The 20525-nt window shown below is 39.2% G+C and overlaps 1 protein-coding gene across 1 annotated transcript in view; it reads right to left on the reverse strand.

Moving 5' to 3' along the window:
• Nucleotides 1–561: 561 nt before the first annotated feature.
• LOC109987349 (astrotactin-2) overlaps nt 562–20525 on the reverse strand; it is a 309847-nt gene continuing 289883 nt past the window's right edge. The window contains exons 20-23 of the mRNA XM_065965428.1: nt 16549–16690; nt 6751–6851; nt 6082–6265; nt 562–2580 (exon numbers count right to left, since the gene is read on the reverse strand). Coding sequence (XP_065821500.1) covers nt 2343–2580; nt 6082–6265; nt 6751–6851; nt 16549–16690 — 665 coding nt within the window. The 3' untranslated portion in view covers nt 562–2342. The remainder of the gene's footprint in view (nt 2581–6081; nt 6266–6750; nt 6852–16548; nt 16691–20525) is intronic.

A 20525-nucleotide genomic window follows, 5' to 3' on the forward strand; every position in this document is an offset into this window, starting at 1 on the left:
TAAAACCCTTATTAACGACAATAAAAACCTACCTTCACACGTGGGTACACAAATGAGAAATCTGTCACGTTCCATCATTTCAGAATAGATGTAGGCCTCATCACTATTCATTTTGTTTGCAGATATTTGCAGTCATTCCTCTACCAAAATCATTTTATCACTCCACTAAAGTGAAGAAAGAAAAGTCTTCTGATTTTATATACATATATTTAATATTTCACATTCTTCAGAAAAAAGACAATCAAAGCCACTTAATAATACATATGTTTTCTTTTTACAATTTAAAATGTACAATATAATAATTTATTCTTACAATTCATATAACATGGCATGAAAGTATTGAAAAAAGGCATTGTTTATCATCATCAAAACAATATCCATGGCTTTGAAGATATGACATTGGATTGAAAATGAAAGGAGGACAGTACCTCATGTTAACAGTTTGGACACCAGAACATATCCTACAAATGTCTCTACTTTATTTTGACTTTACTTAGGTCATGTCTGTTAATCATTAATTATCGTGTATGACTTTCTTTTGTAATTTTTTATGTGGCTGTTAATTTGAAAAGTGATTATCGAAACATTTAACTTCCGGTACACTGGTTTCTGTTAACGCCAATTGCTTTACTTTAATTCAATTTTTCAAACTCAAGTTAGCGGACCTCATTTGCTCCTGACTTTCCAAAGAGACGAGAGTGTCAACCCGATTGTTTTTCCCTCATCGAAAGGTCAGAGTACATGAATTAGTACAGAGAAGACAGTTGAACATTTGGAACAGCAGTCCGTAGATCTTCATGGATGCAATGTGTTTGGATTTAATCTTCTACTGGATTTGAATCATGGGGACCCTTGGCGATGCAGCAGGACTGTTCTTGTTGTAATATTACGACTTGCAGAGTACAATAGACCATTAGATGGTAAGAAAAGTGAATCAGAAAGACTTGTTTGGATGTCGATGGTCTGACGGATGTGTAGATTGTGGCTGCTGTGTTGGTTGGATCTTAAAATGGTTTACATGGTTGAAATCAAAATAATCGTATCGTTCTATCAAAGAATAGCACAGAGCAGTTGTTTAAATGATGGTGATCATGAGAAAACACAATAACTGCCAGCAGCGGACGTGATATATCACTAAGTTTCTATCGTTTGTAGATTTTCAATACATGTGTGTCATTTGTAGTTTTCTAAGTCTTAGGAACTAGAATCTATTGACATTGTGAAAAGTTAATGTTTTTGTTCAGTTAATTACTTAAAGAATTAACTGATAGCAAAGTCAATGTCATTGTGAACGGATTAACAGTTAAAAGAGTTTCGATTAACTGTGTGCCTACCTCTGCCTGTTATTATAATGCAATCACATTGTGACTTTACTGTCAAGTCACCAGTAAAATCCAACACATCATCGTGTATTTGCATCACCATGTGGCAAAAGCATTGTATCTTTTTTGTCTTGAGGTCCATCAATTAATCGGAGAAGTAACTGTCCTTGACATGAGTTAATATCTGATATTTATTTTCGGTACTGTGGTATTGAAAAACAAAATGAAGACAAAAGAATCGCTGTGTCAGCATTAGTGCTTAGCAAGAGCCCATGAATGAAATTGATGTTTGAATTCCAGCCATTCTGTCTTTGCATAATTTTCCACAGGCTGTTGTAGCCTATCTGCCAACGCTGTTACCACATAAAGCCTTGTTATTTCCACTGAATCTGTCAGAAGCATTACAAGACTTACTGCATTGTTCTCACTTACTGGAATTTAAATTCATGAAACAAAGCTTTTTTTTATATATTCATGTTCACTTGTGCAAAAAGGAAAACATTTCAAATGGCTTTAACGCATTTCAATTTCTCTTTCAAACTGAAACTAGTAAAGGCAAATAAGTTATGCTGTGGATTTTTTTTCCTTTTTTTTTCTCTTTTAAAGTGTTCCAGGTAAGCTTCAAAGCACCAAAAGGGAACTACAATATTACATTCAAAGTATTTAAGCCAACCAGATGTTCTCTTGGCTGAATGATATTTTACATGTTCACACTGCAGTTTCTCATTGATATGTGCAATCACTGGCATTTTGCTGTTGAGAAATATGCTCGCTGAAGGTTTTTTTTTTCATCATCATCTGTCTCATTGTAAAAGTAAGCCACAGAAAAACAGGTTTCTCAGTAGCTTTTAACACAATGTCCAGTGAATTCTGAGGTTTTTCAGGCTCTCCTGGTTTTTGAAATCCCCTGGTCACTTGAGAGACACCTGCTGCGGAGAGGTCGACGAGGTACATTAGTCAGTGATGTCATTTTGCAGTGGGAAAAAACAACAACGCACCACTCGTTTCCAAATTCCAGTCTCATCGGAGTTTGGTGTTGCTGTAAGTGTTTCGCTGTACAGATATCAGCTTTTCCATACAGGTGGTGCGACTTTCGTGTAAAGAGCTGTGCCACCTGTTACCGGGAGGTCGGCCCTCTTCGCTCCTGCAGTAGACGTATGCCATGGTGTCGGTGCGGCTCTGGATGTGGGTGCTGCGCAGGAGGGACCGGCAGTAGTGGCTTATCTTCTCCACCCTATGAAGTATCAGGTTGGCTTTTCTATTGAAGAAAAACAAACAAAGAAAAATTGATCATGGGATCTCAGAAATATTATATCCATTTACATCAACATGACATTTGTTCTTCTGTTCGCTGCTCTTTTAGTGAATTAGGGTAATGAAAGCATGAATTTCCAGCAAAAGCACTTTGGCTACTTATGTAAAAAATGCAAGCAAACTTTGGAAATGTACTGAACAAGCACATGTCAAAAGGGACTGCAAATACTACACCCTAGTTTTGCTGATTAAAGGGGAACAAAAGTTTTACTGCAGCCTGACAGCAGTTGTAATTAAGAGTATTGGTGAAATCAAGTAAATAATAAATCAAGGTGGCACAAAAACTACGTTTGCCAAAATAATGACTGAATTTAACTCTTATATCAGTCTGAACGCTGACCAGAAACAAAGTATAATGGGCATTGGGCAATATTTCACTGTTGAACAATATATTTGAAAATCTCCGCCTTCATTTGACAGCAGCTAACGTAAGCATTCAGGCACTTCCCTTTGCTAGCCAATATTTGTGTTTGCTACCTAACATTTCCTTTGTTAGCAACGATTCCATTTGCTTGCTAACATTTTAATTTGCTTGCTAACCTTTTTTCTTTGCTATCTTACTTTTTTTTAAGTTAACATTTCCCTTTGCTAGCTTACACTTTCCTTTACTACAAACATTTCTCTATGCTAGCTTACATTTCCCTTTGCTAGCATAACATTTTACCTTGCCATCTATCATTATTTTTTGCCAGTTAATATTTCTGCTTGTTCAGAATGAACCTTTCCCTCTTTTCCCCTGTAACATCATCAAAAGGTAGCTTGTGTGAACTGGGTAAAGGGATGAATGCTAACATTAGCTGTTACATGGCAGCTAGGGTTATCTAATAGGTGGTTTTATGACACGATCTCCCCGCCTTTTTTAGTATCCTTTTTCTTTTAGCTTTCAAAAATGTACTGTGAAATTACAATGTGTGAGTTCTCCATGTTTAAACAATTTCCAAAGCTGGTCAACATTATATCAGCACAGAAGCTCAAAGTGTGACCTTGCAGGAAAATTGCTGATGTCTGAATATCGGGGAATTGTGCTCAGTCGTTCATCTGGTGCCTCATTGTCAACATATATTTAGCAAAACAAAGAAGAAAACTCACAAATGCCAGATTTGGCCCTTCATTTTCGCCTCCCCTGTCATTTTGTTTGCAACACAAACAACAGCTTTAAATTATACCAGTATTGAATAACATTGTAACGGGATCTCTCCTGTCACTTTGATGGGAATGCCAGACTCAATAAAAAAAAAAAAAACACCACAGGCAATTGCATTTTGAGTTGTCAGATACAAATTCTGTTGAACACTTCACCAGAGGCAGCTGTCTAAAGTCAGTGAAACTAAGAATTTGGTCTTGAGGTCCAGAGTCTGGAGCTGCTGTTTATGACATGAAAGGGCCATATGTCAGGTCACCTTTAATTTCGAAAAGATGTCTCACAACACAGACACATGCACACACACACACATCGTACAAAAATGCTTCTTTTCTATACTTGCAAAACACACGTACACCTTCCGTGGGCTACAAGCATTCAAGGTTGTTAAGTTCATATGGACGCTAAAATGAGGAAAACACACGTGGAGAAGGGGCAGAGTTCCATTTGTTTTGAAAAGCAGTGTCTGCTGAGCATCAACATCTGTCTTCAGTTAAGCAAGGACTACAGACATCCTTTTCACTTATTTGCTGAAAAGGGGGGGGTTAAACATTTTCTCATTTCCCTTGAATTCTTACGTCTGAAACAACAGAATACCAAACACATAATCAAGGGAGGCTTGTAGGCACGTTGGCGAGGAACAAATTAACCACATTAAAAGTAATCCAAACAAACACTGAAAAAAAAAAAAGAAACTTCAAATAATATCTCTTGGTAAACTCTCTTGAGGTTGCAACTAAGGCAGCTTCTAAGTCAAAGATTTCATCATGGGATTTGGAGTAATTCTATCCTGAGTAATTGATTACGACACAAACAATGCTTCAAGAGACAGAGCCCAGAACTAAAAACAAGCCTGAATCGAGGATGTGTGGAAATAGAAAGAGAAAGAGTACATTGCAGTACAAGATAATAGACGTGTTTACAGTAAAGCCGGAAAAATAGCAGTAAGCATGTATCACAGCATGTTCAAAGTACACTACAATTATGACTTGAGCTACTTTCTTTATTTTTGTTCTTTAACAACGCTGGTGGACATTCGGGGGCTCCTGGGATTCTTGTCTCCTGGAGGGAGCGCTGACTGTGCTTACGTCTCACTTGGCCATTCTGTTACCTTTTAAAAGGCACCACCAATAGAGCCTGCTTGTAAATTACCCCAACGAGGCTCAACCCTGCCAACTTCAGGCAGTAAATAATCTGTTCTCGCTCATCCAACCCCCCCCCCCCCCCAACCCTACATCCACCCCCAACCTCCATCACTACTGCCCACACACAAACACACCATCCGACCACCCCAATTCCCCATATTGAGTCCCAATGGCCAACCCTTGCCTCCCACCCCCCTTCACCAATCAGAGAGGAGCATAATCTTCCTACAGACCAAAGTTATTCCACGATTATTATCTTATTTATGGCTTGAAAAGGAGAGCTTCCAGGCAGTGGGGGTGGACAAACCAAAACATTTTGACCGTAACTTAAGATCCCCTGTTGCTATCATCAGCACTAGACCAACTTCCTGTCAGACCTTCATACATGAATTTTTTTCCCCCTAAACTTTTTTTTAAAAGGATTTTTATTGTTTTTACCTCCTCCTTCGCTATTTTGTTAGTCAGTAAGCTTCCTATGTCTCCAAATTGTCGTAATGTCTTTGCGTCTGTTCAAGCAGCAGACTATCAATGGGGGTAACCCTGTTAGAAGGGTCAGGAGAGAGGGGATGTTGGGGTGGGGTTTTGTGGATAAGGAGGGACCATTTTTTTTACAAGAAAGAAGAGGAAATGGAGTTGGAAGTGGAGTTGGTGTTAGCTGCCTGTCAAACGGAGTGTTTTCCTTGGCTGTCAAACACTTTTTTGGCATCACCATGGTAATGCGAGGAGTGCATGTAACCCCCACAGTTTTCACAGTGACCTTGCCCACTTGCTTTTCCAGTAGAAGCACTCTGGAAAAAGGGGGGCAAAAAAAAGGGGGGGGGGGGGGGGGGGGTAATTGTGCAATGGTTCTCCAGCTCAGAGGGGGTGCAGATCACACAATGAGAAATGGCTCAATGGTCGGAATCTGGCAGCACCAGTCCAGACAGCTTTGGCTTTCGTTATGTAAGAAACCTCAGAATGACTGTAAGTGATCCTAAATGACAAAACAATGCCATCAAGCAAAATGACAAGGACTCTTGGATAAATAGTAGCAGACCGAAAAAATGTGGAAGTCAGTAGACTTTACAATGCAAACTCAATTTGGAAAAAATCTGAAGTGTCTTCTGAGGCTTCACATAGAAATGTGTCACATTGCTTTTATGCTTCCAGATCTCCTCACCTGGGACCCAGCTCGTCCTCACTACGCCACACAAAGTCTCCAAACTTCTCATAATGGGAGTTGTAGTGATGCTGCACTCTGTACAGTAGCGGAGGCGAGATCTCCATCAGTGTGTTGTAAGCCATCTGTTGCTCCTTGCCGCTGGTGTAGCCATTATACAAGTTGTACACCTTGTCTGCTATTTCTGCCAGGAGGAAAGAGACAGACAAAGGTGAGAAACAAAGAAAGAAAGAGGGACGTCAGTTGAAGTTTGGGGACTTTTAAGAGAAAAGTGATAACAAAAGGATGGTGAAAACATATGCTGCAGAGGCTGAGATATCTAGATTTTTATCCCTTAAAATAGGTCAAGCCTCATATGTATTGACTCATGAACTTTCTATAATGCAACTTGACTTGTACAGGCCAAGTCTGCCTGTTAAACTCCACACAATTAGTAAACTTAAGCTGACATGTTAAGTTGCTGGAGTCCCCCTATTTTTGGCACAGCTTGTTTTTTTATAATCATATTTAGAATAAAGCCTGCATTATGATCAAAAACAACTGGATATGAAACCTGACCTCCTTCCTGTAATGTTTTACAAAACTTTGATCTCGGTAAGTTGAGACAAAACATTATATAAAGTGATAATTGATGACATTGGCTTCATATGAAACCTAAGGTGATCGTACCTTCAGCTCTACTGTCATCCACCATTGGACAAGATGTCCGTACTGAGACAAAGCTTGACTCCGACTGGCTGCCTCGGCTATCCACTGCATGGAGGGTGAACCTGCAAGTGTTAAAAGAAAAAGAATACAACAGAGGTAATTTTATTATTTGTCACAGACAATACAAAACCAGGTAACATTAAACTCCACAAATAGTTGCCTTCACACTCATCAGAATCACACATTATTTCCCAAATGGTTGTGATTAAGAAAACATCCAAGTTATTTGGTTTAAAATATATGGAAGTATTTCAAATCTTCAAAGTTCCTTAATGTGCCCAATGAGTTGAAGGTCTTGTCGGATTAGATTATATTTGATCATATAGAAGCATACGCTGACATCCATACTTATTTGTGAAAATGTCTTTGAAACTAGAAGGCAGGGATAGTGAGATTGAATTATATTTAAAAATGAGTGCAGCCTGTAACCACAACAGCAAAGGAGAGAGGAGTAAAAGGGCATCTAGCCTGACTCCAAGCACCCTATGAGTACAAAGTTCCTCTTTCCGAAAATGCCAAATATCAGAATTTTTGGGTTCCATGACAGACTTCAGGGCTGCTCAGAATCCCGATAAGATACACCAGTGAACAGTTCAAGACATTGCGGTAGGAGAAAGGACACACTGGGAAAATGTAATGCATCTCAAGTAATGTAGGGCCACACAGCTGGGAACAGAAAACATATGACCTTTACATGTCCTTTTGAAAATGCCAGTGTGTGTACTCTTGAATAAGAACAAGTGCAGAGAGGAACTAGTCATATTGAATCTAAAAAAGGAGCAAGTATGGTGCAGATTTAACATCAATGTGCTGACAACTGCTAAGATAGAAAAAGGGCTGATGCCACTCACAAATATGGCTAGCTAATGTCCACTGCTGTCTTTATGACAGTTTTGAACTTTTTAACTTGCAATGGCGGCTCCCCTCGTGTGATCATGGCAACCACAGGAACCACACCAAAATAAATGAACAAGCTACTTTACTGACCTCTGAGTTTCCTGAATAAGCAACTCAACAGAAAAGAGCCTTGTTGTAGCATTTAATGTGTCTTTAGCTTAACTTGCTATTAACTTGTGAAGATACAACAAGCTCTATAGCATTTTTATGCAGATGACATTTTGACTTGTCAAAACAATATTAGCACAGGTGCAAATTATATAAGTACTAGCTCTTATATTCCATATATGTGTTGTGTTGTGTTGTACCTTCTGGCCAAATTATCTATCTGACAACATTGTTGGATAGCTATTCTATATTGAGTTAACTGTCAAGCTAAAGTGGAAAGCTGTTTGGCATAGATAACTTCAAGGGCAAAAGAGGGAAACAGCTAACCCAGCACTTGCTAGTGGTTACAAATTCTGCTAAAAACTCGGACTCATTATCAGGCAACCAGTAAAGACTACCGGAAGTTACCATGCAAAGCAGAGAAAGTGGTTAGCAAATAACACCTTGTAAAAGGTTGTCACAGTAAATATCAACAACTTTGGTCAAGAGGGTTAGCTTAGCACAAGCTGGCTGTGCTCCAGCCAATGGTAAATATATATTTTAAAGGTCAGTTTTGAGACTTTTTGCCTTCATTTTGATAGGACAGCTTAAGAGAGAAAGGAAATGTGCTAAGAAAAGAATGGGGGATGGCGTGCACCAAATACCAACAGGACCTAGAGTCAAACCTGGGACCAGTGAAAAGATAAATGTTGCCTCATATGGTGTGCCGTCTCAACCAACTGAGCTAAACCAGTAACTTAGCCGGACTTTTAGTTGACTCTGAGACACTGTCTGACAACCAGCACTTAAGATTCACTTAAGTTACTATTCCTAGCCAAGATATATTTCAGTGCCGAATTCCGTATGAAAGTCTCCACAGTAAATATCTAGCTTTAGTGGGCAGTTGCTAAGATAAGCTTACCACAAATAGGCCTACTCGAAAACAGGCAGAAAAAGTTAGCTTGTCTCTAGCTAATAATAGTAGCACATTCTGCTAAACATAAATTCTACAAAACCAGAGTAAAAAGGAAAGAAAGTTGCTGGACTTTCTCGACTGAGCCATAACCAGCTTACCATAGCCAATAAACACCTTATCACATTTAGCTCTTTAAATCTCAAGTCTCAACAGATTACATCAGGCAACAATGGGCTGCTAGCTAGGCTTGCTACAAAATCTGGAAACACATGAAAACAGTTAGCTTCAGTCTGGCAAACAAATGGTAACAAGTTCTGCTTATCATTATCTGTAAGTGTGAAAAAGACCATTGTTAGACTCTTACTGAGCCAGTACCAGGAAACCAGCAAAGGTTTTCACAAGTAACATTGCCTAACCAAGAAAAAATGCAGCACATAATGACTTTTAAAGGTGGTTTGACATTTTTAATTTTCAATAGACCGAAACAAACAAAATAAAATGAAGCATTTGTGAACTTTAGAGGGGCTGGCAGACAGAATTTTGGACAGGGGCAGGCTAGCTGTTTCTTCCTTTTTTTTAAGTCACTTTGCAACAACTCGCTAACCTGCTGCTAGCTAGTTGTAGCCTTTGTAACAGACAGCCTTTAGAATTGTCTGAATTCTTTCATCTAACTCTCTACCAAAAAAGCAAATAATGTTACTTAAAAAATACTCTGTATATAGTCATGTAAGAAAAATACATGTTAGCATAATGTAAATTTTGCTAAAGTGCATAGCGTAAACCTAAAGGAAAAAACCTAAAGGAATACATTTTGGTTGTGGTCAATGATGTGCAAGAGTGAGAAGGATACAGGTGATTTTATAGATTTTTGGCTGCTTAGTAAACTTCTCAGGACCTTAAGATTACATAATTTGTACTTATTATACAAATATAAAGAAAGTACTGGTGCTTTAACGTCTGGTGCATTAAGTGTAGTAGTGCCTGATCTCCCTGAATATCCTTTCAGCTTTGTTTCACCGAAAGCAGCAAGACAGTAATGAGGTATGCAAAAAGCTGTGGCACTCATCCTTTGGACCACATGCATTGTTTTTCCGACTCCTGCCAAATTTTTGCAAAAGTGAATCTAGTATTGAGAAATGTTTGTTATGAAAAACTGTAAGCTTTCAGCAGTATTTCCACAGAGTACCACTGTAAAAACAACAGAACAACAGAGAGGAAACCACAAAACACAGTCAGACAAAATGAACAACTGAGATGGCATTCCAATTTCAAGCCCTTAAAGAATACATGGAAATAAAGAAATTAGTATATTATTGTTTATACAAAACTTTATTTTCTTCCTAAACCCATTTGCTTTTTTTTTTTTTTTTTCAGACTATGTCTTTTGAGGGCTGCCCCAATGCTGTCCAATGATTGAGTTGTTTGTAACATGACCTGTTTGGACATAGCTTGCATAGTTTGTCTGCTCTTGTTATTCAGCGGGGTAGATGTGGTATTCCCCAAGAACCTCACAAAAGACACACGGGCCTCACTGGCTCCTCTGCCCAGCAAAACAATGCCAGCATGTAACAGTCACACTGTTTAAATTATGTGGCCACATAACGTGCAGATGGATACAATGAGGTAGGGGAGAAGAGGGGTTTTATCAAGGCAATTTGTTAAAAGTTTTCTTTGGGACCCAGGATGTGAGCTTGCCAGCCTTTTACTGCTGTTTTTTGGTGGGTTTTTAAATGGTTGGCATCAGTGACAGGTACTGTTTCCCTTTCCACACCCCCTAAAGCAATTACAAGATCATTATGTACTGTAATAAAGCTGGTACAGCCAGGAGGTTAAGCCTCATTGTGAGTCACCTTTGGAAATCTGCATTTTATTTGTGTAAAAAGTGGGGTAACAGTTGTTAAAATAAATTTGTCATGTTACAATGAACAACACCCCTTTATGGCTTTCTTTATCATGCAAATAGAAAGTTGGACAGGAGTCTTTCACACTGTGAGAATTTCATTCATAGGCACAGATAGTAGCAGTAAAGGGGGTTGGATGGACAGAGTGTGGTGTCTGAATATAGTACATGCACTCAGTGATGATAAAGATCGCCTGGGAGAACAAAGGAACTAGCCACGGTCTGGCCTGCCATGAGAATGTCAAAACATCAAGTAACAGAACTGGCAAGACACACACAAACCATTCCGGCCACCCACTAACACACACACATACGGATACTCTTTCTTTTGTCTCTTTATTCTTTCTATCTACATTGCTTGCATATAGCTCAACGCTGTCTAACCCCATCTCTAATTCAGGGCCTCTCACATCTATTCCAGGGCTGTCTGGCTCCCTTGGTTTTGAAAGCTCAGCAAACAATGAGGTGGACGAATGGCAGATTAATGTTTTTGTAAATTAACAATGTTGCCATTAAAGTAACCATTGTCTTCTAATTTAATGAGACAGTGGAGCGATGGCTGAACAAGAGATGACAAGGCAGAGAGCAGGGAGACAGACAGAGCAAGAGAGGATAGTGAGGGAAAGTGAGAGTGAGAGAGGATCAATTAGGACAGTATTTTTGGCATGCCGGGAGAAGCCAGGGCAGTAGGGGATGCCTTTTCCATGACATCAGCGTTTGGACACACATCAGTCGAACCAGTCCACAAATCAATCAAAGCCACATAGAATCGTTTCTCGCTGGCCTGAAGAATTTATGGCAGCTTACAGTATCTCATGACTTTGAAATCCTCAGATCTAAGTGGCATTAGACTGGTACAACAGCCCTAAATAAAATTGGTTTGCCTTCCATTATAAATGAGAAAAATTAGCTCAGCTCTGAATGATCTCACTCGCAGTTCAGCAGGACCCACAGTCCAAATGAATGCAATGATGAAAACACCCCATTAGAAGTCATTCAGCAGTTCTAAATGTAGGCGGCAGATATTTCTGGAGACTGAAATATTTCCAGAAAATAGACCTGACCATCTTGGAAACATCACGTTGAACAGCATTCGACATAATCAAGCCACGATCAGTGGGCTTGTTGGGTAACCAGTGACAGGATTGACTACAATCACTGCTTCTGATTTTCAATCATATGTAGCTATATTATTCCTGGTGACTCTACTCACCGTATTTCAACAAAGGCTTGAACTGTTTGAAGGAAAATGCTAGATTTTGTATCTATTTATGAATGAAGTGGGGGTGTTTCTGTTGTAAATATTCTATGAGGAAACTGTGAGAGAGACTGTTGATTGTCTTAGAATTTATTCCCCAGAGGTCAGACAACATTACAGAAAATTCATGGATTACAGAGTTTTCACGTCCACAGTCTTGCTCATATTTGGTTAGAAGGTACAGCCTACATTTCTATTTGGGTACACTTCTAAAAGGCTAGATAGGGGACATTACCTAGACCTGTAAATGTAAGACTTATACATTTCAGTCTACGCAAACATTGTGTCCTTTTCAGCTCAGCTATATCGAAATATAGGTCTACTGCTATGAGATGTCTTACACATACTGTTACATCTATACAGACCTAAAAGAAGTATTACCGTAATATGGTAGACAGATTTAAATGGAATATACACAATACTACCAAGATGAATCAATTCATGAAAATGCGTACTAACGATATATGATTACCATCACTTAACCAACATAGAAACTAATGGGGTTTTCACACGTACAAAACTCCTGAGAATGCAACCAACCCAATTTTGAATCCCCACTTCAATGAAGTTGAATCATACTTTTTTCTGCTCAACAGTATCTTCTTTTCCACTCTTTCATTGATACTGTGAATATGCCCAATTACAATTAGCATTGATTTACAGGCAAGATGTCCTTATAGTGTTGAACACATCCAAACCAGACAGGGAAACTTCAAGCTATGAGAGACAAATGTGAATAAGCAACACAAGAATATATCAGAGACAGGCTGTCCTGAAATTTCTAGACATTTTGAGAAAAAAAACACGTGTCAGCTTAAGATACAGAAAAAAGGAGCCACTACTTCTGTTCTTCAATGTGACGAAAAATAATTCTGACACACTAAAGTAAAGGGCTCCATGACAATTCATTAAAAAGCAGAACCCTATCAAGCCAACACAACATTAATAACACAAGAAGAAAAGTTTGGCCGTTTACCAACTTTAAAAACCATCATATTGGTTCCCCTAGTTTTTGACTTCTTCACACAACTTTCTTTAGATTTTTTGATAGTCAATCAATTTTCTGTCCTTTGATATATTGGTTTGTGCTCTTATTCAAATTCTGAATAAGTATATTCAGCTTTAAGACTTCTTTAGGCATCAGTGGTCCCATCAAACTACTACATCGTACCCAGTCCATTTGTACTTGATGATTATTATACTGTTTTAAATTCAGCTTTTAACATGAGGTGTGTAACTTTTCATGGAGAAAAAAAGGTTTAAGTTCACAGGAGTACATTGGGACCACACCAGCTTTGGTCATGATCAAGTATATAGCCAATACCAGTAAAAGGCCTTATCAGTCTCTTGATTAAGACAAGAAGGGCTGGCTGCGAACAGATGTGCCCTCAGACGTAATTCCGACGTAAATTCTGCTCTTATCAGAGAAACAACACTGTGGAGAATGCCTAAACAAAGATAACACTGCAACAAAGTTGGATGTTAGGCTCTTGTTGCAGGTTTTTTGTTAGTGGAGGCATGGCTTCTACCAATCAAACTAATAGTTATTCTCTCACTTTTTGTCCTCCCCTGCCAAAGCCTTCAGTAAACTCAAAATTGTTATTTTTCCTTTAACTAAATAGATATTAATTGTGCTTTACCTTGGCCATCAGCCTCTAGACATGACTGTTGACGGCTTCCTTTTTATTACCCTTTTCCTTTGTTTAATTACTCCGTTTCTTAGAAGTTCTCTATTGCGTCAGAAACAGGAAAATCTATCCAAACATGTGCTTCTCTGCCCTTCCCAGGAATCGATCTGTTATGTAAATCTGACAGGCTCATTAGCTACTGCATACTCTGTTTATGTTAGAGGAATTAGAAAACATCTCATGGAACCTATTTAACTGTTATAGCTGTGTAGTTGGGAGACATTAAGTTAAATAGCTTGTTGGTATTGCTCTATTAAACCATCAATCACATTCCCTCTGGCTTAAATACACATACACACCCACTCGTATTGCAATAAAAAGGCCTCACCTGTATCCCCGCTCTGCCAGTGTTTGACACAACTAAATAAACTTAACTTGAGGTCACTTTGAGGGTTAAATGAGACGGCTGTATTTTAATCTTAAGTTATATCATATAATATGCGGGTAAGATTTCTCTATTAACCCAAACCCTAGCACTAACCCTTTATAGTCGGTAAGATGTGGGTTTGTGTTCTTTAAAATTATCTGCTTGATTTGCATTTAATCAAAATTTCCATCAATGCCAATGTTTGTAACCCATGAGGAGGGCAGGAATGCGACAAACGTGACATATTTCAAACGTAGTGTTTTGTAAATTTAACTGGTACAGGTAACGTTTTTTGGATAACGTTTCCCATAGATTTCAACCCTGGCTGCTGTCTTTTAGAAGGTTTGTATTGGGACTCCCAAAACAAGCCAAGGCCACCAAATAGCAAGGGCATTAAAAACGCAACACAGCTAACAAAGCCTGAGAGGACAGCCAAAAAGCTGAGAGGACAGTGTGTTTCATATGTCCAGTGACAGCCACAACAACATCTGTGTCCTGTCTAGCTCACTCATTATTTCTGCACTTGCAATTTTGTTTCAAGATGTAGAGGGAGACAAATAGTACTCATAGGAAATGCACTAAATACCCAGTGGGAAAAAAAAAAAGCTATCACCTTATGAAATTGAAAATAAAAAAATTCTAGTTTGAAAAACAAGGTTTATTTATATAGCATCATTCATACACACAACCTACATATCACATTGAGCAAAACAAAGGCCTTCAAGTATGTACTGTATTAACACTGAAGATTAAAAAAAAAAAGAAAACAAAGAAAATCACATTAAGCAAAACATTAGACCTTAAAATACAAAACATACAGTATATTCAAATATTCTCCTGGTCTGTGCACCAAAAAGTGTAAACTTAGGGCTCTGCAGTCTCTAGACCACACTAACCGAGAACAAGACATACCCGAGACCAGAGTGCTCCAAGACCGAGACAAGGCCAAGACATTTATAGATCGAGACCGAGTTAAGACCAAAGCAGGACGAGACCAAGACATGACCAAGACATTTAGGGGTTCGAGACAGAGTCAAGACAAAGACCAAGGCATGTCACTCACTTAGACCGTAACACCGGGAAGGTTGTGTCCGTAATCAGGACACAAAAATAAAATTATGAATGAAGTGAAGTTATTTGTTCTTTTAGAAAGGGGTGTTTTCCTTGTAGTGACGACCTGGAAAAAAAAACCCATCAGTGGTGGTCTTGATTTTAAATCCGGATTTCCTCCAGTCCAAGACCAAGTCAAGACTGAGTAAAAATGATTTTGATTCCGAGACGGGACCGAGACCTTCAAAAAGTGGTCTTAAGACCAAGACTGATCTCAAGTACTACAACACTACTAACGACAGAGCCTTACTTATCAAAGGACACAGATTCACCTTCTGGTTTCGCCTTCGCTGCCTTGGACCCCTTTTTCTTTCTGAATTAGTGCCTATTGGTGTAACCTTTGTGAAGCCAAACAAAAGTGTTCTCTGGAGTTTCACCAAACATCTTCTTCGTATTTACTTCAGAGAATACATTTAGTGCAGAAACTTCCTGAAACTTTACACTGACAAAGAGTCCTCTGATCTAGGTCTAAAATCCTTCTTGTTTGGCTCTGCAGTTTCCCTCACCACAAGTGCCTACAAGTTGGATATTGGTGACTGTGATAGGCCACACCGTCAAGTGGCTGCATTAGGAAGGTACAACTCAATATCTTGCTTGCTAATGGAGACTCTGGTTTTCTTTGGAACATGGTTTTTTGAGTTTCCACCAATTTGGTATTTCTCATGCTAGCAAATTTGGAAACAGAGATGGTCCAGCTTACTGGCAATGCCCTACATCTAGCTTTCACACCCTCTGCACTGAAAAAGGTGACCATGTCCCAAAAACACTTTTTTGTAGTTACTATGCCCCATCAGGTAACGTTCAATGACACAGCTAGTGGTCCAAAGTTCCTTCTTCAGGCTTAAGCTTACTGGGCCCAATGGGTAAAGATCCAGCCAACAAGCATTCACCTGAGGGCTCCATTGCCCCAGCATGGGGCCTGGGTTGTCTTATCTAGGCAAGCCTGCCTTTTTAAAGTTATTAATATAAATACGTATGAACATTCTTGTCTAGCTCCTCACCTGGAACCTATTGGTGCTTTTACACATGCATGAAACTTGCCTTTTTGGGTGAGCGCATGTGTGAATGTGTGAAATCTTCCTGCCAGCCCCTAGTAAATATTTTGCCTGAAGTTGAGGTGAGCTGATGTGAGGAACGCAGCAGGACAAATTCTGACCAACGGGGATAGTCTCTCACTGTGAGCTGCTTGTGTGAAAAAGCAACTCAGGAAGTCTTTTTTTCTGGAAATTTTCTGGAGTGCATATATGACTATGTTACCTTTGTGAAGACCCTGTTAGAAACTCACAGAGTCATATGGGGGAAAAGGCTCTATTTTGTATTCTTTTTTTAAATATACATATTAGGTTCTGAAATAATACGGGAACTTTCCATACATCAAAGACCAACGCATGAACCTTTGAAACTATTTCTGTACTAATTGCAACACAATACAATTTATGACTCATGTTTATTCATACTTTGGAATAATAAACAGCCACAATAAAATCAGAATTAAACCAGCTTAGTAAACTTGGCAGAAGGCATGTGCACACTTACTTGTAGAGACTGTCGGGTTCCAGGCACTTGAAGACCACTGAATATAACACAGAGTGAGGATGTTCCCCGCTCCTCCGTCCCGCAACAACACAGGGTGATCCCAGTCCAGAGAACAGATCATCCATCAAGCTCAGGACCTCACCTGGAAGAGAGATGAAATAGGAGCAAAGAAGAAAGGACGGTGGGGTTAAACAAGGACAGATTAAATTAAGTGAAAGTTCTTACAAAACAGACTCTTATACAGACTTATACAGTATTACAAACTATGATACGTTTTGCCAAAAAAAAAGAAGAAAAGGGGAAACTGTCTTTCAACATTTCTTTCATCTATTGGTCTTTGTCAAACAAAATAAGGCCTCATGTATTGTTCTAACACATGTTTCAACACAGGAAAAACAATTGTGCGCAGCTTTGTCATGAATACATTCCCAGTTGTAGGAAAGCACCTTTTTCCTTATCAACGATTGTACCGTTTGCTTCGGCATGTGTTTGAGTTTTACCTCTGCCCGGTCCAGTGGGAGCCATTTCCCAAGCACCAAGCTCAAGGCTAAATTAAATATGACTTTTTACTGGCAGCTTCCCATACACACTACATTATAGAACTGTAAGAAAACAGGATTTCTTTCTTTTATGGGCATATGGTAGTGTTACAATGATATCTCACTGAGCACCCTCGCCTCTCACAAAACACTACTTCACAAGTTGTGAAATATCTTTCATGTCAGCTAACGGGAAGGCGAGCGACGCACACTTGTTCATTTAAACACACACACACACACACACACACACATGCACGCACACACAACGGCAGTTTCCAGTGCTCATGGGGGTGATGGAAAAAAAGAGGGAGCTGTCAAAATAGTTTAAAAGCTCTCAAACGGTTGGATTTCCAACTATTTCTACACGAGGTAAAGGGCAGCTTAGTTTTAGCTTATGATACATGGGCCAACTTATAAACAGAGGGAGTAAGTCTGGCTGCTAGGGCACAAGGGGATGGTAAGAAAAGGTTGCAGAGGAGAGGAAAAAGGACTGCACAAATGAATGATTTGACCTTTTCACAGAAAGAGCTCTGTGTATAGGAGGTTTTCCCCAAACACATTCCTGCAGTGTTGCAGGTTTGCTCTTTCGAAGATTTTTTGCCTTTTTTTTTTTTAAACACAAATCTGATTTCAATTCGGATGCATTTATTCTAAAGTGAAGACCTGCTAAGGGCTGATAAGAGGGGCTGCCAATATGTCTTACTTTGAAATCATCATCTTATTGTTTTGATTGTAGATTAATGTCAATAGATGCAAATGAAGGATTATTGTGTGAGCTCGACAGTTCAATCTGGGATTCCCTTTTGATTCGTTTCACTGTAAAAAACAAACTGTATATCATTATTGACTTTCATTTTAAATGTCCACCAGCACACTGTATCTATATGTTTTGATAACTTTTTAAACAGATCTATGTTTGACATCAGAACATTTCACATACCTACTGTACCTTTCACATAGAGGTGGGAAAAAAAAGATGTATGTCTCAAAGATGACTGGTGTAGATCATGAAGTATGTACTAATTCAAAAATAGACTTTGAATCCATGAATCCAGAATCATTTTGAATCGAAAGTAGATTCTGAATGGAATCGTGACCCCAAGAATTAAAATCAAATCAAATCGAATTGGAGACACCAGCCCTACTTTAACATATCTACAAATATGACATACAATCCAGGTCCTAAGCCTATAGCTGGTGCTTCCCATTGGCAAATTGGCTTAGTGTTTTTAATCAGCACCATCTTTAAAGTAGTAAGTGGCAGCTATACTTATTCAGAACAGTGAACCAACTTTTTTTGCTGTGTGTTAAGTTTTTAAAAAATCCTGTTTGACACCTTGGCAATGCAGGTGTAAAGATTTGTTAATTGTCTTGCAGTTAGTGTACAAGGGAGGCTTAGTAACAGGCTGAACAATAAATCATCCAAAGCAGACCACTTAATCTTTTCCAAAAAAATACCTGATTGAACGATCTACTCAAGACTGACCGTTGACGTAAGTTGGCCTGCGTTCATTATGCCTTTTAAGTCTATTCCCCCATCTTTTATTGCGAGCTACAACGTGAGGAATGCCAACTAAATGCCAGATTTCTGCTACTTCACAAAGGCTAAAAGTAGAAAGAGACAGCTCCAAATACAGCAGGGAGTAAAAGGAGGGTCAAGAGACAGAAGACAAACAATGGGAGAGGAAAGGGGAAAGAAAAAAGGACGGTGAGTGCTCTGATGTTTTATGAATTTGGATGTGGTCACAGAGAGGAATGATGATGTCAGTGGATGTTTTGATAATCAGAATAAATCAAGGATTTGATGCGTGACTACAGAGCAGTTCAGGGGTAACCGCTTGTGAGCTGATGTATGGAATCATAACATAATCCTGACTTCAAAAAAATCACAAAATGAAGAAATCAAATGGCCGACATACTTGCTTATGCTTGTGTAGCATAAAGAGTGAGCTAATCAATGGCTTCTCTTTGATTCTCCGACTGAAAGGCTTAATATTTACCATTGTTGGGTCACAAGTTTTGATTTCCTTATACAGCCCCATTTTTAACATGTGGACATTCGGATAAACATACACATTGATGGAACCGTGCACACAGTTTCTGAACAAAGGTGGAAGAGAAAGGAGGATGAAAAAATTATGAGCTAAAATAAGTTGTTGCCGCTTCCATAGTCCCAAGTGCTGCGTTCCATCAGAGCTACGGTTTTTGTTCCATTTGATGTCGTGTGCCCCACCCCACTGGGTCCGTTTCTTGAGCATGAGCACAGCGGAGCGCAGCAGTGAGCATCAGTACTCACGGGTTCACAAGATCACAGGAGAACTACAAGATGCTGCGGGAATAAAGAAAACAACGTGCATACAACATGTTGCTATGTCTTTCTGTTGTTGATTTCATGATAAAGTGATGGGATATATGATCAAGAGTCTGCATATTGTGTTTTATTTTGAAATTAACCAACTGCTCTGTGCTTTCCTGCGTCTGTTTTCCTGTCTGGGACTATGTGCTCTGCTAAGCTTGACGCTTGGTTGCAGCGCACTAAATCGAAAATAGACTGGAGCGTTAGTGCCGCTACTTGTAAAGCTCCAGAGATGGACCGCAGCTTGTTCTATGGAAATACGAGCATTGAATAGAGTTGGAGCGAACAGCGCCATAGTGTGGGGCGCTGACGGAGTGTGTGGAAATTGGCAGTTGGTGTGAGACTTGATTTTGGTATCATAAGTGTTTTGGTTTCACTCTATAGTACAAATAGCATTCTCGTCGTGTGCATCATTGGACATTCAAAGTACACAGGTAATCAGTTCATGTAGAGAGCACTTAAAAATAAACTTAGCATGACTACATCCATGTGTACCAACAGAGTTTGAAATATGTTATGTCTCCCATAGGTATATGAGCGAGGAAGCATTGGCTTTGCGAAGCTTAGTGACACAAGGCAATGTGTCATAATTGGAAATTACATGCGCTGTGTGAACACACCACTTATGTCCCTGACAGCACAAGGAATTGCTTAAGTAACTCAGATCCATCTGGAAGACGGAACACAAGACAAGTGTCTTTGGTCTGGTCGTCAGTGGCACTTGAATGGCTTGCTGTGTAATTATCAATTTAAGGACTCAGCAGGAGAACACAGCATGTGTTTTAGTTCACTTCACAATCATATACCCTTACCTAGCAATCTATACCCACACATTCCATGGGTCAAACGTTTTTAAACAGAGCCATCTGAAAGCTATAAACTGTTATGCAATTACATATACGATATAAGAACAGTGAGCAGGCTTTTCAGGGGTACACAATGTACAATTCTGAGAACATGGTACAGCATCGGTTGTGGCTTTCTCTTTGTGGAGATGTCAGTTTGTAAGAGAAAAATGAGACTTAATTGCTGAAAAAAATCTTAATCAAGATAAAACATTGGATAAATGATTAAATGGTAAA

Source organism: Labrus bergylta, chromosome 17 (assembly GCF_963930695.1).
Source record: "Labrus bergylta chromosome 17, fLabBer1.1, whole genome shotgun sequence".
NCBI classification, from domain to species: Eukaryota; Metazoa; Chordata; class Actinopteri; order Labriformes; family Labridae; genus Labrus; species Labrus bergylta.